Genomic DNA, 20,547 nt, shown 5'->3' with positions numbered 1-20,547 from the left:
TGGAAATCTCAGAGTACGGTGGGAGTTCAGACTGTGGAACAGAACAAGGCAGCAAAGATGAGTGGGTTCCCAGGACTGTTTCTGTATGGGAGTCGGTGGGAAGAGAGAAGAACACAAGAGCTTTTCCAAGAATAGAGCAGCGTGAAGGAAAGTACAAAGCAGAAGGTCACCTGAAGAACAAGGAAACAGGACAAGGAAGCATGACGCGTGCCCAAGTTGGTTTTTGCAAGGGCAGATTGTAATATGGTTAGGCCAGAGAGATTAGTGAGAGCTGTTTGTTCAAGAGGCAGTTCCTACTGTCTGTGCGTAGGTTGAAGGGTAGCACGAGAAGGAAGGGGTTTTTGTTTTTGCTTCAGGTGTTCACCATCAAATAGTTTTGTATTTAAACAATATGGAACATTTACAGCCTGTAGAAAATAGAGGGACAAATCTTTAAAGACAATTCAGAAATGAGACATCTTTCCTTCCCCCTTTCCGCTGTCCCCACCTGCAGGCACGCACATCACTTATCTCAAGTTAGTTTCTTATCCGTGGTTAAGATAAGCCAAGTAATCACAGTTGTTAACTACTGATATTTTTATTACTGAAGGAAAAGGCAAATAGAATAAAATAAAGCACAAGGCGTAATCAGTGATCACGCTGGTTACAGCCTCTTCTGTATATCTGTCTGTGGAGAGCTCGCGACTGAAATTATTACCTTGAGGGTGGACCCTCCTGTGATGGAGATGTTTTTTGTGACAGTAGTCCATACCGACACGAGATGCTGGTGTTATGGAAGGATGTTAGAAAAGAGGCATGGAGAACACCTCCGAGATGTCCTTAGTTTATCTCCCAGCCCATCAGAAAGTTAACTAAGGAGAAGACAATGAGTCTGACAGTACGTCTTCATGAGTACTTGAGATGGTGCAGAAACAAAAGATTTAGGCTTCGTGTCTGAATCCAATAATGAGCTGTGCAGAGTAGATCTTACGAGGCCAAATGATTCAGGAGAAAATTAGTGCCTGGACATTAGAGGTGGCATCCCCCTTCAGTAGGAGGGGTAGGGTTTTGATCTCAGAAGACCAGATTTCAGAATCTAGAATAAGCTTATGGAGAACAATAGATAGATCTGCAGTAGGTGTGTATAAGCTCTTAAAACACTTTTCACCAATCATACTTGCTTTGTAGTGTTAAGATTAAGCTAATCCTAAAGGGAGAGTATCCAGGTGAGTTGAGCTGGTGAAGTAACTGTGTGGGTGTGCATGGACCGTGCTGTGATGTGCTCCTCTGTGAGGAGGAGAATTGGCTGGGGCCACGCGATGGCAAGAGGCCTCTTGCTTTGGGGGTGGTGTTGGGAGAAGCAGCAGATCAGAGGTGGAGGCATGCTTGGAGCTGTGGCACTGCTGGGTGACCCTGCAGGTGGTGAAGGGGGAAGGAATTTTGAATGGGGAGGGTATGAACTCTGGCGGGTTTGTTAAGAATAATGTAATTGGCTTATAAATTGGCCATAGGTAAATACCTTTTAACCAAGTTATGCAAAACTGGAGAAGGTATTTAAATATTACTCAGGCCATTAAAGCAAGCCTTGAGGCAGATTAACGTTTAACAATCTTAAATTCAAATTATAACTTGCTATTTCTGTCTGTTGAGTCCTACTGTTGTCTGCTCTAGTGGTAAAGTCTTAACTGGTGTCGCATTGCACAACAGATTATTAGGAACTGAAATTTAAGTAGTGTTTCTATGGCCTGTAAGCATTTTATCTTATCGGCATGGCTTCTGAGATCCATTTCTCACAAATAATGCAAAGTCTTAACGATACTACTCTGCCACTGAAGCAGTGCTGTGTTAGGGTTTCTGTTCTTTGTTTTTGCATGCTTCCTGCTCTTCCTTTGCTTATGAAGGGCCGGGTGGACAACCTGAGAGAGTAAAAATGGGTTAAAATGTGCCAGAGAAAGCAGATGTCCAAGTTGGAAGGAATCTGTGCTTTCTTCCTTCAGAGGCTCCTTGACATTGGAAGCAGTACTGCTGGAGGGAATTGACTGGAGTCAAATATCAGCGTTCGTCACTTCTTTTTGGTGCTGCAGTGTTGCGAGATGATCTGTGGAGTATGCTCCAGTTTATCAGTGTTAATATATATTCCAACACATTCTAGTTGTACTTTTTTTTTTGTTTGTTTGTTTTGTTTTTTTTAGTTTTATTGTTTGTATTTTCAACTATAGCAATTGGCCTAGTGAAAAGATAGCACCTATACCTGCAGTCCTTGTCCTGGAAATTTTGAGAGCTTCTTGAATGTAGCATAAACTGTCTCTTCCTAGTGATTTATAAAATTATCCCTTAATTCTGCCAACGGTAGCTGAGAATTAGATTTGTTTGAAATTGTCTCCATATTTGCGTCTCGCCAAAGTCTCTCTCACCAGCCCAGCAGTCCGGCTTTTAAAATATTTAAAAGCTGAAGTTAGCCAAGTTAAATTTAAAGGAGTTTTTTTTTGTTGTAGTGATTACCAAAAAAGAATGCCTTTTCCATCGTAACCCTCACTTGGGCAGGTGATTCTTGTTACTGAGTTTGGCAAGTTATTTAAACATTGGCAGGTAGCTAACTAATTCCCTAATTATTGTCCATGTAATTACTCTGACCCCACTTTTGTCTGTTATCTTGCCAGCAACACCTCTCGCCAGCAGTCCAGGTGGAATGAGTTCCCTGCGGAGCTAATTGCCTCTAAATTTGATGTTCCCATTACCTTGCCAACTTCACCTCTGTAAATTGCTTTGTGACAGGCTTTGACAAGGCAAACTGTAAACTGTATTCTCAGCTCATGGATTGTGCTAGAAACTAGTTACAGAAAGACCATTTGAATCTGTTTTGGGGTGAGAAACTAGAAATGGCTTTCTCATCCTGAAAAACATTCTTCTGCCCCGTTACATTAGGTTCTTTACTTGCCTTTGTCTCTCTTACAGTGAACGCCTAAAGTTTCTGCGTTTCTGTGCTGTGTGGTTTGGGTATGTGCTTGGCTTCTGAGATGGCAGAGGAGGATGAGAAATTTCACATTTGTGTAAAATGGGTGCCTAATATAAGCATGAACTGCCTTTTGTGGGGTTAGTTTGACTTTTCACCAAACGGTCACTATGTTTAACATTTTACCTGTATAGAGCAGTTAGGATTTCAGGTTAAAATTCCTCCCGTTAGGTTGGTGACATAAAGTAAACCCCACAATTGTGAACAATAACACATCCTTAAAAATATGAGGTGAAATAATGTACAAGTTAAAGCATCGTTAGAGGTATATAGCTGTTTTCTGGGGTCAGGAGAAACAAGTTGGAGTTAATAAATGTCTTACAAATAAGGAGATGTCACTGACACACTTTTTCTGTCTTCCACTCGGTGACAGAAAGCAGATGTTTCCTAGGAATTTCTTTAATTACCTTGAATGTCTCTTGTAGCTAAACAACTGAGTCAGTTTTCATATGCAGTCAAAAAGATAAATATGAGCTATTGTGTTATCTAGGCATTACACGTAAAGTGGCTCATTAATATCAGTGAAAGCATAAACCCCTAAAATTACAGTAATTGTAGTAATAGGATTAATGATTTTTGCATGATTTGCATGATCTATCCCCAGTTGAGATGCTAATAGGGCCATAGGGTATATATCAATGCCAATCTATAAATTTAGCAGCGTTCATATGTTCTTGTATACTTGCTGTACCAGGCTAATATATTTTTAAACATGTTTAACTACTTTTCTTAAAGTGCTTTCTTTGCATACTGGGGTTCTTGTTTTAGAAGGTCGAGCAACCTCTGTGTGTGTGTACATACATATTGCAGAAAAATGTGTCTGTATTTGATATGTGTCAGTAATGTAGTTTTCATCAGCACGTGTTTGAATTATTACCCTGTCTTCCTAGATGGCTTGAATGTAAGAGGTTGATCTGTAGGCTTGTTATCCTTCCTTCTTTCACATCTATGAAAAACTCTGTTCAACTAATGTAAACGGTTGGAGTTTCATTTCCTGAGTACCAAGTACTAAAATAATATTCTGCCTGAATGTGTAGCCTATGAAATAAGTGAGGTGCTCATTTTATAATTCAGTGATGAGCTCAGAACCCTCTCCTTATCTGCTGCTTTCACTTGTGTTGCAAAAGACAGAAAAAGTAAAATAAACTTGAGGGCACTAATATAACACACTTCACTATTTTGTTAGTTTCTGTGTAGTTTTGCTCCTACCAAAAAGATTTTACTGTGTGTAAAATTGTGTTGTTAGTAATGAAAAGGGATAGTGTTTGGAGAAACGTTGAACACATCATCCAGTATCGATATATAATAGTGTTAGGTATGAAGTCGTTAAATAACTGGCTATAATTCACATGATAATCCTTGAGATGCTCTAATGGTTATACGTTCAGATTATTTGTTCTTTCCGCTTTGCTGTGTCAAATAATTTTGCAAATATTCCCAGTCAGGAATGAACTAACCAAGATTTTCACGGTACTACCTGAAGCAGTTCACAGGCACGGCAGCATGATGGCACTGTCGCTCAGATGTTTTCCTACCGTAGTTTTACTGATGATCTCTCACCACGATTTTTATTTCAGCGTAGCATTTTGCCAGCTAATGGACTCTGTACAGTTCTGAGCTCCCCAGTTCAAGAAAGATGAGGAGCTACTGGAGAGAGTCCAGCGGAGGGCTACGAGGATGGTGAGGGGACTGGAGCATCTCTCCTATGAGGACAGGCTGAGGGAGCTGGGCTTGTTCAGCCTGGAGAAGAGAAGGCTGAGAGGGGACCTAATATATACTTACAAATATCTCAAGGGTGGGTGTCAGGAGGATGGGGCCAAGCTCTTTTCAGTGGTGCCCAGCGACAGGACAAGGGGCAACGGGCACAAACTGAAGCAGAGGAAGTTCCAGCTGAACACGAGGAAGAACTTCTTCACTCTGAGGGTGATGGAGCCCTGGACCAGGCTGCCCAGAGGGGCTGTGGAGTCTCCTTCTCTGGAGATATTCAAGACCTGCCTGGACAAGGTCCTCTGCAGCCTTCTGTAGGTGACCCTGCTTTGGCAGGGGTGTTGGACTAGATGACCCACAGAGGTCCCTTCCAACCCCTACTATTCTGTGATTCTGTGATTCTGTAATGTGAACAAATTTAGTTTCAAGAAGGATTGGATTTACTTCAAAAAAATTAGTTTGCATTTTTCACGTGCCATTTTGCTCAGGCGTATTGCAGTCCGTCTCCGATATGTTCATGGGTATTCAGATCCGAGATGAGAACGGATCATCAGACATCCCTGAAGAGCATGCCAGTGTAGGGTCATGCTAGGTACTCACAGAATGGTAGGGCTTGGAAGGGACCTCTGGAGATGATCTAGAGCAACCCTTGCTTGTATTCTTGAGCCCATCTCCTCCTCTCTTGTGTTAAACTCCTGGGAAGAAAACCATACCAAAACTCCCTGTTCCGTGCGAGATGGTGTCATGTACACCTGCATTGGTTTTAAAGGGATAGAGTTGGTGTCTATTCAGAACAATCCCAGATTTTATTGACAGTGATTCAGCTTTGTGATGCAAAAGCATTTGATTTGTCAAATGCATCTCTGGGCTGAAGTGCTGGGCCTCTTGTTGCAGTTTATCGCTTCATGTGTCTGGCAACAGTCAGCAGTAGCCATAAACTGCATCAGGAGGCTGCTGTGCTGCCTATGTATAATAGAAGCTGGAGTTTAAAGTGAATATGTAAAATAGGCCACAGAAATGGATGTATGGCATACAGCTAAAAGATTTGAGAACTGGAGCAGAAAGAATGATTTCTGCCTGCCCAAGTACCATTTGGGCTTTCAATTGAAATCGATTGTATATGGACACCGAACTTGCTGTATACCTTTAAAGTTTTTTTTCTAGTTTGAGCCTTTTTCTGCTTTCTTGTTAATGTGTGTTTTAAAATTTATGTATCTGATTATTAAAATAATATAATTTTATGTATGTAACTATATGTTTTCTTATTACACATGGTTCATCCATACCAGTGCAATTCACGCATTGGTATTGCACTTTGCATGTTCTGAGCAACTGGCCCTCTAAACTTCTCACTTTTTTAGATGAGGTTCTGACACTAAAACCAGGCTTCTGAGAAACTATATTGTAGTTTGAGTCTAAAATGCTTCGCAGTACAGATAGAGAATTCCATTAAGAAAAGAATTTTCTGCTTAAATTTTTTTGAAAACATTGGTGGGGGGGGCAATAGCGGGGCCAACGGGTAGTTGCAGCAAAATAGTGACCAACAAGTACTAAGAAAAGAATTTATGTTTCCTGCCATTATAGCTGCGAAGCGCTAGTGTTTCTGGCCCTGGGCAAAAGAGAGAACTTCAAATCAAGGAGTTTTAACTTGTTTGATTTAAATTCACATCCCTCAATAAGCTGCTTGAGTGCATTATACTATCTGAAAGTATCTATCTAGAATGTCTTAGTGGTACTGTATGTGTCCTGTATAAATTCATGAATACTTAAATTCCCTGAACCTTTGAGGTTTATTCCTCACAGGAGAATGTAGACTTATAAGTAGACTTTCAAAAAAATTATTTTTAGTGTTTCAAAATGCCATTTTAGAATGACAAAATACTGTATCACTACAACTTCTTTGTATTTCTCAGCAAGGTGACCGAAATAACAAAGCTCACCCGCTGCTCTAGTAATAGGCTGCTGAGTCTGAGATTTCTTCAGGCAGCTTGGCAGGTGGTGCAGTTCTGCAGCTGAGCACATTTTGAAATGGATGTGAGAAATATTCTGTGGTTCCTTTTGGGATTCAGTGATGCCAGATGAGCTGGTCACCTGAGCGTAGCACTGCTTGAACATGTAGATGAGCGTGGTGTGTGTGTGTGTGTGCTGAAAATGGTAATGTTTGAATTACAATAAAGCCATTGATTTTTCTGAAAAGCACACTTTGCAAAACTTAGTGGCATTTTCCTGCTGGCTTGCAGGAGGAAACCCTTGTATTAGCTGGGCCAGTTAAAATCCTTGCCTGTGTTTGTAGGGTTTGCTGGCCCCTCTGTCCCCCTGTGAACACAGAGCAGGGAAGCGGGTGCTCTCAGCAGCGCGACGCGGTGATGAGCGGGGATGCTGCCGCATGATGGCAGCAAGATGCTGCTCGGGACCTGGGGCTTGGCTTGTCCCTTAGCTTCTGGGACTGCTTTTCTTCAGTCCCCCACCCCTTCATAAGGAGAGCTGAAAGGGATGGTTTAAAAGGCTCCGGAGATAATGGAACCGTGGGTGCTGTTAATGCATTAATTCCAGTAAAGCTGCATCTTCTCAAAATGCATCCTGCAGTTTATTAGCTAGTACATGCTCTTTGTGTTTAAAGCTGTTAGGACATTTAGCTTTGCTCTGAAATGTAATAGGCTTACAAATTATCAGTTTATGTGCTTGTTATCAAAATAAAAAAATCTGAACACTGAGACGAGTGTACTGAGTGGATCCCGTGCTTACACCTGAGTAAGAAGGCGTTTGTAACATCCTGCTTGTATATTGCCCACAACGCTACAGTAACGTGCTTTACAAGGCCTCTCTTGGCCCTATCTGCTGTCTGACTTAATGAACTTAATATGTACCACGTCTCGTTTTGTAGTCTATAGCAAAACTTTAACGGTGATCTTGTATGCTTTTCTGTCTATTATGTCAGTAAATCAGTACAGCTTTCCCATTCTGTAACCTCGGTTATTCTACCTTACTACTGTTAAGGCTGTTGTTATTGCTAGTTAAAACAAATGCCAAAAATCATCCCCAAATCCTGTTGCATTAGTAGCAAAATGTGAACAAGGTTTAAGAGAGATTTCATCTTTAGCTTGAACTCCTCTCAGAAGCAACCACTAAGGAAAAATAAAATAAATTGTAGTCCTTTTGAAACTGTTTATTTCTTATCAAAAAAGTGAAGATTACTGCTGCTGCTTAATTTTTTTTCCATGTTTGCTATGATCAGGTTTATCACATAATTATCCAGTCTTAAAGCGGCTATCACTTTTGTGTATTTCAATTTTCTCATATACTTTAAGTTGCTTTTTAGTTTAAGTCTTGTTATTTGGTAGTACAAATGGGAACTATAAATCATCTGCTGCTTAAAAAAAGCAATATCCACAACTAGTGGATTTAATCTCAGTCCTGAATTGTGCAGTTCTCTGCTCAGATTAGTGCTGGCAGCTTTGTGGTGGAGACCTAATGGGCAGTGAGTAGAGACGTAGCGAGAGGCCTGTGTGCTGAGGTGTGAAAGCAAATGGGACGTGAAACGGCGGGGAGGCCGTTGTATGTGCAGAGGAGCAAAGCTGCTGAGGTGGTAGTAGGAAGGTGTCAGCAATGACATGGAGTAACGGAGGCACCATCGGGGAGCAAGGGGCTGCTGGTGTTCCAATACTTTCAGCATCAATGCAGACACCTGTGTTTGTACCACAAACTGCTTTGAAAGGGCAGAAAAGTAAGGGCATTTGGAGTTCCAGCTGTGTCATTGGCGCTGGCTGGCTCTTCTGGGAGTGGATCTCTCAGGTCTCGGTTCGGTGAGGACTTTGAGTGCACCTCGGACTGGTACCCGAGAAGCGATTGCTCGCTGGATGTGCGCAAGAGGACATTGCCAGCGCTGAGCTTGTCTGCAAACATCCCAGCCATAGCTGCTTCGGCTGGAGTGGTGGTTTAGTGAGTGTTACAAATAGCTTTCAGCTCTATTATTTATTATTGCTGTGGATGCTTGTTACACACAGTTAAGCGCTGTAGTGACCCAGGCAGCTGGCTGAAGCAGTCTAGTGGTGTCTTTCTGGTTTTAAGCATGTGAGGACCAAGAGGAAGGTGCTTTGTTATTGTGACTGTTGTGACACTGGTTACAAGGTTTCTTGTCCTTTCTCCTATATGCAAGTTAAAATGAAATTTAGCCAAGACCTGCAAAAGAACTTTATTAATGGGGAATTCTTTGTGGCATGCCTGTATAATGAGCTTGCCTTGAGAGGTGTTCAGACTCAAGGCTAGCTAATCCTAACAAAGGGGATGACTTGGGCTGGGTCAGGCTTGAATGGCTGGGGCCAAATCGTCAGTGGTGTAAGGCAGCAGTCACAGATTAATCGGAGAGGGAGAAGGAAGATTTTTCCAGTGCTTTGTGGTTGTACTAAAACATTCTCGGTGTTATGCGATTGCTCAACTAGCTTCTGTTTACTCAGTGTTCTTACAAAACTGAATTATGAGCCAGAAAAAAATTCCTGACTTTATAGCCAGTTATCGGTAGAGGGTGCTATGTAGCTTTTGTATTTGATCTGCATAGGCTGTATGTTTACCAAAGATATTTTTAGTTAATAATTTATGATTCAAAATTTAGTTCAATTATACCTTTGCTTACATTAGCAGTGCAGTTTACTGTAGTAGATCCTGATAACATTAATTTGAATCTGCAAATGAACAGAATTTCTATTCAGCAAGATTCCACGTTATACTGCGATCAGCTCTGTTATAATGATTTTATGATTAGAGACTGTTTATATATGGTAATAAATTTATGGAATCTAGTTTATAGGCTTACAAAAACACAAACACCACCATCATATTTCTTACTGGCATTCGCTGTCAGTGTGATCGCGATGTCATCAGATGAGATGCAGCTTCTAAGTAACTGTGCAAGTGATTCGGCATCGGGGGGTGGCGAGTGAATGTCAGGAGGAGGTTGTGTGGAAGATGGGGATAAGGAGGAAAAAAACAGCAAACAGGAGCTGAGGGGAATGAAAGATGAGGAAAGAGTAAGAAGATACAGAGAGATGAGGCTGATGAATAGGAGGCAGATAAAGGCCAGATGACAGCTTCTGATTTTGGAGTTGTTGCTTTGCTAGCTCTACCTTCCCAACTTCTCTGCCCTAATTGCCTTTTCAGGCCTATGAAGCTTCCGACTTTTTCCCACAGTCAGCGTCCCAGCTGCTTGCAGGCTCTTCTGCTGGCTGCGGATAGGTAGAGCCATGAATTTTTTCTGTAAACAGAAAACAGACCGTGGGCTCTCTTGGCTTTTCAGTTATCTTCAAGTCTGATGGGAGATAATTTGATCTCTTAAGTTTATTCTTGGAAGAAGTCTTACGAGTAAAAGAATTTTGATTTCTGAGAACTGATAGAGCAGAGTACCAGGGGAATATCTTGGCCTATCTATCTGTCATTCTGCCATTTCCATTCTTGGTAAATGTGGGATAAAAGACAGTGGTCCAATCTAGAAATAATCTTCACTTGACTTTTGTAGAAAGACAGCTAAAGATGCAGAAAGTTATTGGAGATTAACTCTTTGTTTAGGAAGGCACGAGCAGCCGCTGTTCTGTTCCCCTGCTGTCTTCTTGGGGTGCCTTTTGGGCTGGAATTCCCAGGATAGTGTTCCAGCATAACCAGGGCTACGCTTGCCTTTTTGTGGCTCTGAACAGGGGGTCCCAGGGCTGCACCCACAATGGCAAAGAACAGGACAGCTCATCATGAGGAAACAAAATAAGAAAATCCATTGCTTTCCTTCAAGCTGGACAAGGTCACCCTTGAGTAGGGCACTTCAAAACACGCAAAAGGCATGGCTGTCCTCTGTGGCCCATATCTGTGGGAATCTTCCTCCTGGGTGGCATGCCTCTAGGCTTCCTCCCCTTTCTTCCTGCGTAAATCTTTTGATTGATATCCAGGATCTTGGATCAGTTCCCATCCCTTCAGCACTCTCTTGTTATTGACTGCTGATAGGGTGCCAAACAAGACCCACAAAGGAGGTATGTTCTTAGGGAGGGCTGCCTCGTGGTGGGACATCAAGCCCTTATTTGCTAGTACTGTTCAAAGGGCACACGGCAGCTGTCCTGACTCTGTGGAGCATATCATGCTTCTGCCCGAAGCAGGAGTGGGGAGCGGAGGGAAGCTTTTAGGGTCAGGAACGTGGGTTGCTCTCATTTCTACTCAGCTGGTAGCTCTGCTGGAGTGGCAGGTGGTGACTGTCAGGTCTGGGATCCAAGCCTGAGAGCAATCAAGGCTTTGAAAAAACTAAACTGCCTGGCTCAGAGACCTGAGGCAGGTTGGCTCCTCTGATGACATCCCAAGGCTGCTGGTGTTCCTGTTGGTGCAGGCAGAGCTAGCAAGTCCTGGAGGGGAGGAGAAGGAGAGACCGTACGTGTTTCAAACTGTTGATGTGACCCTTCAGCCCTGCTTCGAAGTAATCCAGTCATTGAACCTTATGCCAGCACAGCATTAGCCACTGCAGCGTAAGTTGACAGCCAGTTACATTCAGGACAGCCTCAATTTTAAAGCCCCTTTTATTGAGCTTAACAAAGGTTGTGTGACAGGCTTTGGGAATTAGTGCCCAAAGGCAAGAAAGGTTGAGTTACCTAGAATTAATAAGGTGGCTTGGGGACAAGCATACAGGGTATGCAAGAGGAGAGTTTTATTCTTTGCCTTGCCACAGGCTTCCTGGGTAGCTGTATGCAAGATTGCTCTAGTTTCTTCCTGCTTGTCTTTCCTTAATGGAAAATAGGAACAACAGGAATTGACTACCTTGCATGAGCACGGAGAAGCCTTCACCTCATGCAGATACAAAAATAATAAGAGCCCAAGGCAGGCATCCAGAGGCAGGGGGGTAATGAGCTCAGAGCAGGGTGCCTGATATGTAAACCCCATGTGGAAGAGAATAAACCAGAAGTATTCAAAATAGATCTTTTCCCTGAGTAACATTTATTTCATTTCAGTGTAGTTCTTGCTGAGACCCAGTCAGTCATGTCATGGTAGCACACCATTCCTGCAACCCAACAGGTATCGCTGCTGGAAGTGCAAAGACTTCCTCAAGTAAACTGTTTAAGTGCTGGATCTACAACATAAAGCAGTAAACACGGGGGGTGGGGGGGAAATAGCATCTTGCTCAGGGCCCTCTCAGGGTGGGTTTATGTACAGTACGGGGGATATCTGAGCTAGCCTTATGTGAATTAGCTTGTGTGTTGTTGTCATCTTGCTAGGGCAGAAGGAAGTTCTTGTAGCCTGAATTCTCAGTAGGGTGAATTAGTATTCACTGAATTCAGTGCAGGTGAGGCCAGACTACCTTGGTACCTACGTGAGCTTGTTTGAAAGCTAATCCAGGATCTCTGCAGTAGCCACCCTGCAGTTTTGCCCTGTAGATACACAGCTCTTGACTTGAGTTATTGTGGACAGAAAAAGGCAGTTCTGAAGTGTGATTAATGTGTTCATCTCAGGATGAGAAAAATTGTGATACAGAAGTATGTTCTCTGTGGTGGGTGGAGTAGACCATGTGTATCTAACTTCGGGTGTTAACTGCTTTTGGGCCTGGGCTAGATTTCAGTTATGGAAGTGGAAGGCTCCGTGTCATCGAGTCATAGAATCATTAAGGTTGGAAAAGACCTCTAAGATCAGCAAGTCCAACCATCAACCCATCACCACCATGCCTGCTAAACCAAGTCCTGGAGTGCCATGTCTACATGTTTTTTGAACACCTCCAGGGAGGGTGACTCAACCACCTCCCTGGGCAGCCTGTTCTAATGCTTCACAACTCTCTCAGTAAATACATTTTTCCTAATATCCAGTCTCGGCATCCCCTGGTGCAACTTGAGGCTATTGCCTGTTGCCCTATTGCTAGTTACTTGGGAGAAGAGACCAACACCCACCTCGCTACAACCTCCTTTCAGGTAGTTGTAGAGAGCGATAAGGTCTCCCCTCAGCCTCCTCTTCTCCAGACTAAACAATCCCAGTTCCTTCAGCTGCTCCTCGTAAGACTTGTTCTCCAGACCCTTCACCAGCTTCATTGCCCCGTGAGCCAACCAGTAATGTAATTACAGGCTTCCTCCTGTAGTGTTTCAGAAATACTAGGACAATACTGCTTCTTAAAACATTCTCTTTCTTTTTCTCCCCTCTGTGCACAGTGAAATACAGTTCAGCTCCTCTAGCACGACCACTTCAGAGAGCCAGGAGCCGTCGTCTGGGGATCAGGCAGCGAGCGCGCTGCAGCAGCAGCTCCTACTGATGGTGGCACGAAGGACCCGTGCAGAAAGCCCACGGGTACATTGTAATATCTCAGTTTCTGGCATTTTGATTAACTGCTGTATAAACAAATGTTGCAGGCTTGTTCCTGAGACAGTTTTGTTCATTTTCTATACTACTTTGCCCTGTATTGCTCGTGTGGGAGAAGATGTATTTTATGTTGACGGATGTAGTTCAGCTGCTTTCTGCTGACACTGAGTAGAGTCCTAGAGGAGTCCTTAAAGACTCCATCACCTAAAAAGTTGATCTTCTGTCTTTGGTCATTTGAAAGAAAGAGGACATAGCTGTTAGGATTTTAGACACACCACCAGATTTTACCAGTATGAAGTGTTTACTCCAGATTCGTTAGTATCCTAAAACTTCATGTCTGGTTTCACTTTTCTGAATCAGGTACCCAGGCTTCTGGATGTCTGTTGTGGAATGTCAGACCCATCTCCTCGATGCAGCTGGTTAGATAAAAAGGCCCTCAGAGTTCAGTTTATATGGCAATATGTGGACATACATGAACTTTACAGTGTTTGGGGTCTGTGACCAATGGCTTAAGGCTGTAATCTGTTTTTACAGTTCCTTTTATAATAGCTTTAACCTTCTCTCTTCTTCCATGGCAAATTCTAGTTTGATATTTATGAATAACCTTAAAATGCCAGATAATTATCTTTCATCTTAGATTTTGCATGGGAGCTTCAAGCTAGAAGCAACTTGTATGAAGGAGGTATTTTAAATTAACAATCAGGAAGTTGTCCTGAATTTGTATTTCAGATTTGAGCGGAGTCTTCTGTCTAATGGCTCAGATGTTTTCCAGATATCTATAATCCTGTAAACTGCCTGTAAACTAAAGAACAATTATCATGCGTGGTTTTTTTTTTTTTCTTCTTCCTGGAAAACTGCACCATTAAGAAGCAAGGCACGTTGCTCAAGAGCACATAGCAAGTTTCTCACAAGGCCAGGCAGTAATTTCAGAACTTCCCAGTTTCTGAATTTTTTTTATTAAACATGAAATTCTGAGCTTATGTAAGTCAGGAAAAGTTTTGTCATTGATTTCAACAGAGCTAGGGTCTCAGGCTGTCTCTGACACTATATCAATTTATGAAGTCAATTTTTCTCAGCACTTTTTTTTGATAAGAGGCACAATTAGACCTAGTGACTTGCTTAGGGCTGGTGAGAGAGTTTCCTAAATGTAGCTCAAAAATCTGACTCCGATATTCCAAGCCTCCTGTAATGGACTTCATCCAAACATCACAGTTCCTCAGGAGCCAAAATGCTCGCTTACGCACTCAGTTAAATACGTGTTAAGCTGTTCTGAGGGCCGAACAATCAGATCTTCAGGTGTTTTTAATGGACTCTTTGCCACCATTTTGATCTTTTTATTTAGTTACAGTGAGCAAGCTAGATTAGATGAGTGAAGTTAACGATTGTAGTTGATGGAGTTTCACATCACTTTCTGTTGGAAAACAGGACCCAAGAGAAAGAAAACTCGGCCAGTATTAGCAACTGTGATATTTTAAAATACATTTTTTCTTTAAAAATGCTCCAATTCCATAATTAAGCGACTTTTTAAAGTGGTAATAGAAATATTAAAATTTGAAGTACCTAAACTACATTTAGATTTTAAAATCAGCATGGCGAAAGGATTGCAATCGGTCTCGCAGCTTTTAAATTACCTGGAATTGTTAACAAATGAAAGAATGCTGAACAGCCTGGCATCCTCTGGCATGCCTGAATGCTCAGAAAACGAGTGAGTTAGTGTCCTGTGCTGACAGCGGCTGAGCTACCCAGCACTGCGTGGCTGGGTGCTTTTAGTCAATTGGAGGCATGAGATAAAGTGCAGAAACTTGGATTTCTTTCTCCAAATCTTAAACTAGCCTGTTTTACCTCATGTTTGCCAGCGGACTGAGGATATCAATGAGTTGGTCCCCAGCTGACAGACAGCAATGCATTAAGTCACTTGTAAATTAGTGTAAAATTCCTTTTCCTGGAAAGTGAAAATTAGAAGTTATTTCTGTAATCCGAGAAAAAATTTAACAATTCCATTGTGCAGCTGGACAGGTTGTTTAAAAAACTATGTTTTTCTAACAGTTACAATTCAAGAAGATGATCAATTATTTCCCACAGAAATCCCCTTCTCTGACTAGGAAAGTTAATCTAACGCTGTAACACAAGTAATTCTAATGTAAACATTGCGTAGAGTTCCATAACAGATATATTTATTATCTAATATTGTTTACTTATCTTTAACAATGGGGGGCTAGAAGGAGGTTGAAAACCACTAGACTTCACAGTGATTAGAAATCTCAAATTCTCTGTGGAAGAAAAATAGGTGATTCCACACCCCCCCCCCCAGTCAATAGTTGGTGTACTTTGGAAAGAAATCACTGTTTTGCAGAGGTTGTGTTGTTCTGCTGTCTGGCGTTGCAGGCTTGGCTGATGGTTTGCAGATAAGGCTCCCTCCCCACAAGTGTTGGTGAAGGAGTGCAGGCGTAGAGTTGGAGGAGATCTGAAACGCTGTAGTTCGAACAGACAAGAAAAGGGCTTAGAGTCTGACAAAAGCAGTATTCAAAAGGGTGGATTTATGATTGTGATGGTGAGATCAGAGACTCTTCGACCAGCGATGGTTATGCTGTTTGTGCTTACTTGCAATTTCATTTTTTCCCCCCCCTCCTCTCGCTGTTCATGGGGATGCATACCTGGTGTGGTATAAGAAGCGTCTCAGGAAAGATAAACCAAGCTGTGTTCTGGGAGGAGAGTTGATAAGTCATGCCTCTAGGCCTGAAAGCCTGCTTGATTTTTTGGGGTAAATACAAGGAATTGTCCTGTCTTGTGCGGTTTTGTGTTGTGCTGAAATTAATCTGACTCATGGAAAAAAAATCTTCAAAAAGAAACTTCATACAAGCGGTGGATCAGGACTAAAAGAATGGTTATTTTTTTAAAATGAATACTCAGTATTTATATTTAAAGCATATTATCACTGTTGAGCTCTACAATTGATACAGCTTTTGTCCATCTGCAGTGATTAAGCTGATGGGATATTTTTGTTTCTAGTTTAAAATGGAGAAAATAAATATGCTCCCACCATCCCTTTTAGAAAAAAAAATTGAAATTTCATGTATATTTGACCTTTTAAACACCTGTTTTGCTGGCAGCCTATGTCACTGTGAAAGTGTGTTTTGTGTATTTCTGGTTTGTTTGTTTTTAAAGCAGCCCAGCCAGGACCCTGAGGATTCTTCACGTTCTTCAGCACAGCGGAAACTGAACAGGCAGTTTTACAGATTTGTTATATTCCCTGGCAAATGGATTAAAGTCTGGTATGATCGTCTTGCCTTGCTGGCATTGTTGGACAGGTAAGCTTTTATTTAATGCAGCTCTATGTGGTGTTACAGTGGGTGGCTCCACATGTCCACAGAGCAATGCAGACCACTAGAGAAGGAAAAAGTGAGCATTGTATTAATGTCTTGTATTCAAGTTGAGTAGATAGATGCTGTGGTTTGTGTTAAGTTGAAGAAAATGTTTTTCTTCAGAGTTGGTTTTGGTGGTTCTTGCTACCCTTTGTCCTCAAGCAGGAACTTTTGATTCATGTGAGCACCAGGCCTGTAGAATAGCCTTTAGGTTGACTCTCAGCTGTTGGATCCAATGGTTCTGAGCTTTCTGATGAGAAAATCAGTTTTTTGTGGAAAAAAATACAGAAGTGGAAGGGTCCCAGGGTATCGTGAGCCAAGTACTCCAATCATTACAAAAAACCCAGAGTGATATTCAGGAGCAGATCTTTCAGCTGCTCCCTCAGTTCCAGTTCAGGTTTACTTGTTTAGAGAAAATTTCTTGTCTTGGCACCTCTCCTTTTTTCTAGTCCCTCAGTTTCATTTGGCACGGACTCTTCAGGCAGTGCCCTTTGCTGTTAGACCTCACGTGGCAATCTGCCAGACTGCTAGGAGCTTCAGACATGTTAGCCTGAACACCTAATGGCTGCTGGCTCTCCTGTCTCTGCTTCTGGGTGGGTGCTGTGCCGTGGGTGTTAACGTGGGCTGCACAGCGGGAATGTCGGGTGACAGTTTTACATGCTGCAGAAATCAGGCTATATAGTCAGGGAGCTTAGGGCCAGAGCAGATACTTATCTGTGGTGTCTTATCTCTATGTTTCAATTGCATGGAAGGCATCTGCCGATAAACTCTTTTGTTATAACCTTAATATTAACATTGATTTTTATCTCGGCTTCCATGTTCTAATAGAACAGATAAAACGAGTAAAACATGACAAATTTGGTCTTTCATCTATGTCTTTGTTGTCAGATGTATATTTTTCTTTAAATGAATGTCTGATTTCCTCATTTTAAAGTGTTTGCGTTTTGTCTTGTGTTTTTGTCTGGGTTTGTTTGTTTGTTTAATAAACATACACTTGCCTAGATTCAGGTCAGCTCCCCTGTAGAATTCTCTTTGGGAAGTGAGATTGGAGGGTGCTGGACTTCAGTGCATACACCTTTTTTCTGTACATTTTAGGTAACACAATGGATAAGGTCTTTGACATAGGGGTGAAGTACTGTTAAACATGGAAATGTAGTTTTGGGAGCGAAACCTCACATTCTGTAAATTCTGGTAGCTCCAACACTGACAGTTCATTCCAGCTGCAAATAGACCTGCCTCAGTCTAATGAATATATAAATATTCGGACTTCTCGTAACACTTTTATTCACATAGGACAGAAGATATAAAGGAGAATGTATTTGCTGTCCTTCTAGTCGTTCTTGTTTCACTTCTTGGATTCCTGACTTTGAACCAAGGCTTCTGTAAAGACATTTGGGTTCTGTTGTTCTGTCTTGTGATGGCCAGCTGCCAGTATTCTCTCCTAAAGGTAGGACACAAGTTCATATCCCGTTGCTGAATTCTTTTCTAACTTCTACGAAGGCAAAATCCTGTAAGCAAACTTTTTTTTCTGTTTTGTTTTTAGAGTGTTCAGCCTGATCCTGCTTCACCAATACATGTAAGTCTCGGCCAGTAGAACAGGTCTTTCCCCTTTGTTATCACTTGTGTACTGTGAAACAGTTGGCTGTTCAGTGAAACCCAGGTATAAGTAGTTTGCTGTGATTTATGAAAATGAACAAGATGTTGTCTGTGATTTTGAGACTTTATACTACGTTTAATTAATTTTAAGCTATTTGAATTTATCACTGCTGTTAGACAAGTGCTTTTTCTTTAGGCTAAAATATGCATTAAAAACAAATGCATCTGTACTAGTTTGCTGAAATTCGATCCTGTGGCATCAGATAAGCTTTTTCTTTGCTTTCCTTTAGAAACAGTGACTGAAAATAGCAGGAGATCGCTATTAGCGCTGTTAGCACCTGAGTCATTGGTCAGTTGGGGCTTTAAATATCTTGTGTTTTGTTTTTTTTTTTGAGATTGGGGACTGATTCTTTTTTAAAAAAAATCTGGCATTGCAGTTGTATTTCTCAATGGTATAATTAGCTTGTCAAATGGCACAGGTGCTTTCCCTTTGTTATGATGTGGTCACAGTTTCTGTGCTTGTGTCCTGAAAAAGTGGCCAAATCTGTGGGTGAATGTAGGCTGTAAGGATATTTGTTGGTTGCTCTTTGTCTGTTGAGTATAGCTGAGACACTGAGCTCTGACAGTGACAACCACCTTGCAAGGAACCAGTTCCTTCCCCAATTTTTTCTCATTAGAGGACTGGTTTAGGAGCATCATCCTACAACTGCAACCCGACCCCTCCACCTGTCACAGGGTCTCAGCGGTTTTGATTTGTGGATCTTGGAAGACATTTCAGTAGTCACAAAGTCCCTTGCTTGCTTTTACACCAGGTGCTTAGTTGCTCACGTTTCTTATTCAGCTCTTTGAATGTTTTTGAGGACCCCCTCTCTTCCCTCAGGGTTCAAAACCAGCATGTTGAAAACTGCAGGTCTGCCGGATTATTTCCTTTTGGCAGGGAGCAATTATTTTTGTCAGTTTAGAGGCTAGAAATACAGGCTGAACTTGAAATTGAGGTTATTTCCAAGCGTATGCTACACGTATCAGTGAGATGGATTTCAGAAGATTCTTAGTTTCTTTTCCATGCCAGTTATTATGAGGTGAACTTATGGTGTTGTTGGTTGTAATGCATTCACAAGAAATACCTTTCTGCATAAAAAGTAGGGAAGGCTAATAAACAGCACCTTACACGTTGTAGGGTAATATTTTCAATACATTAAAGAAATACTCCTACCTCACTAAAAAGTTGGGGTTTTGAGGGACTAAATTAATAATATTTGTCAGTTCGACTAGCATGTGTCTAGACATAATAATGTGAACTGTAATCAAATAGTTTGCACTCATTCAGACATTAGTAATGTGTGCCTTTGTTTGAAGTGGGTGGCAAACAGTTTAATCAAAACTTCATTATAAACCTCTCTAGCCCATGTTTTTTTACAGTATTAAAGACAAAGTGGCTAATGAAGTTTAGACGGAACATTTTTTGTGCCGACTCCAGGTTTGCATTTCTGACTCCCACAATGCTGTTACAAGTATTATTCCCTATGTTATGCTCTGTGTGTCGTGCAGTAGTGTAGCAAAGTAACAATAGGTGTATTCTCATCTCCCATGTGCTTTCCTAGAACTTTGTTTATCAAGAACATTTTGGAGCACCATACGGACTTAGAGTTTTTCCACAGAGGGTTTTAAAGGTGGGAGGCATTATAGATCAAGTTAAAATAGAAGATTAGTTATTGCTACATTATATCTTTTTAACACAATAAGTATTTGTAAAGGCTTGCTTGAGCTAATAAGCACCACGGAAAATAAGAAGGTGAGAAAATATACTCCATGTACTGCTTCATAATTCATGTGACTACATTAAAATTAAAGAGAATAACAGCTCTTGATGTTAATGTAAGGATGCAGAACATCAGAGGGATTAAAGAATGATCAGTGCCATGTCCATGAATGGAAATGCAGAAGAGATTTTTCAGTGTGAAACAAACCATCGGGAGCCACAGATTTGCACACTGTATTTCTGTTCTTGGATCCATGAGTAGCTGCTAATTTCTTACGTTATCCATGCCTGCCAAGGAGGTTCCAGACCCCTTCCCTATCTCTCAAATGCAGACTTTGTTACTCTTTGATGTGACTTTGTCATTTCTAGCCTATGTAATTTCGAAAGAGTCTGCTTCAAAGAGACCATCCAATGAGTTCAGAAAGCACAGTGCCTAGGGCTGCATAGAGCTTTTGTTCTGAACTCCTTCCGAGTGCCGGTGTATTCACTTCCTGGTGCTGAGGAGGAGCTTGCTGACTAAACCCTGGGAAGTCTGGCAGTCTGGTACAATTTGATTGGAGGTAAGATTATTTCTTGCTCCATAACATGCTGTGACAGCTGGGGTCTCAGAATTGAACACTACGTATTTTCTGTCATTGTGGTAAGGGAGGAGTTTCAGCATATAGAGAAAAACCTATCTAACTCAGCTAATGTTTTGAATATTATATTAATTTATACTCATTTTATTGAATTGGGAGAATAGTTCTGTTTTGATCAGCTTTGGTGTTGAAGTGGGATCTTCCCGGGTTCTGCAGATAATGCTGGCTGCTGGCTTTTGTCATAGCTGCAGG

The 20,547-nt window shown here is 41.6% G+C and overlaps 1 protein-coding gene across 2 annotated transcripts in view; it reads left to right on the top strand.

Annotated features, from left to right (window-relative positions):
* Nucleotides 1–20,547, top strand: part of PCNX2 (pecanex 2) — a 165,062-nt gene that overhangs the window by 27,210 nt on the left and 117,305 nt on the right. Inside the window, exons 9-12 of one of the 2 annotated variants that reach the window (XM_075412236.1) lie at nt 12,853–12,988; nt 16,169–16,308; nt 17,656–17,809; nt 17,906–17,938. In XM_075412236.1, the coding sequence (XP_075268351.1) occupies nt 12,853–12,988; nt 16,169–16,308; nt 17,656–17,809; nt 17,906–17,938 (463 nt within the window). Of the gene's footprint in view, nt 1–12,852; nt 12,989–16,165; nt 16,309–17,655; nt 17,810–17,905; nt 17,939–20,547 lie in introns of both variants that reach the window. The other variant, XM_075412234.1, reaches the window with a different exon arrangement.

This window comes from Opisthocomus hoazin, chromosome 2, assembly GCF_030867145.1.
Source record: "Opisthocomus hoazin isolate bOpiHoa1 chromosome 2, bOpiHoa1.hap1, whole genome shotgun sequence".
NCBI lineage: Eukaryota > Metazoa > Chordata > Aves > Opisthocomiformes > Opisthocomidae > Opisthocomus > Opisthocomus hoazin.
The sequence above is the reverse complement of the archived record's forward strand: the minus strand, read 5'-3'. Positions and strand labels throughout refer to the sequence as shown.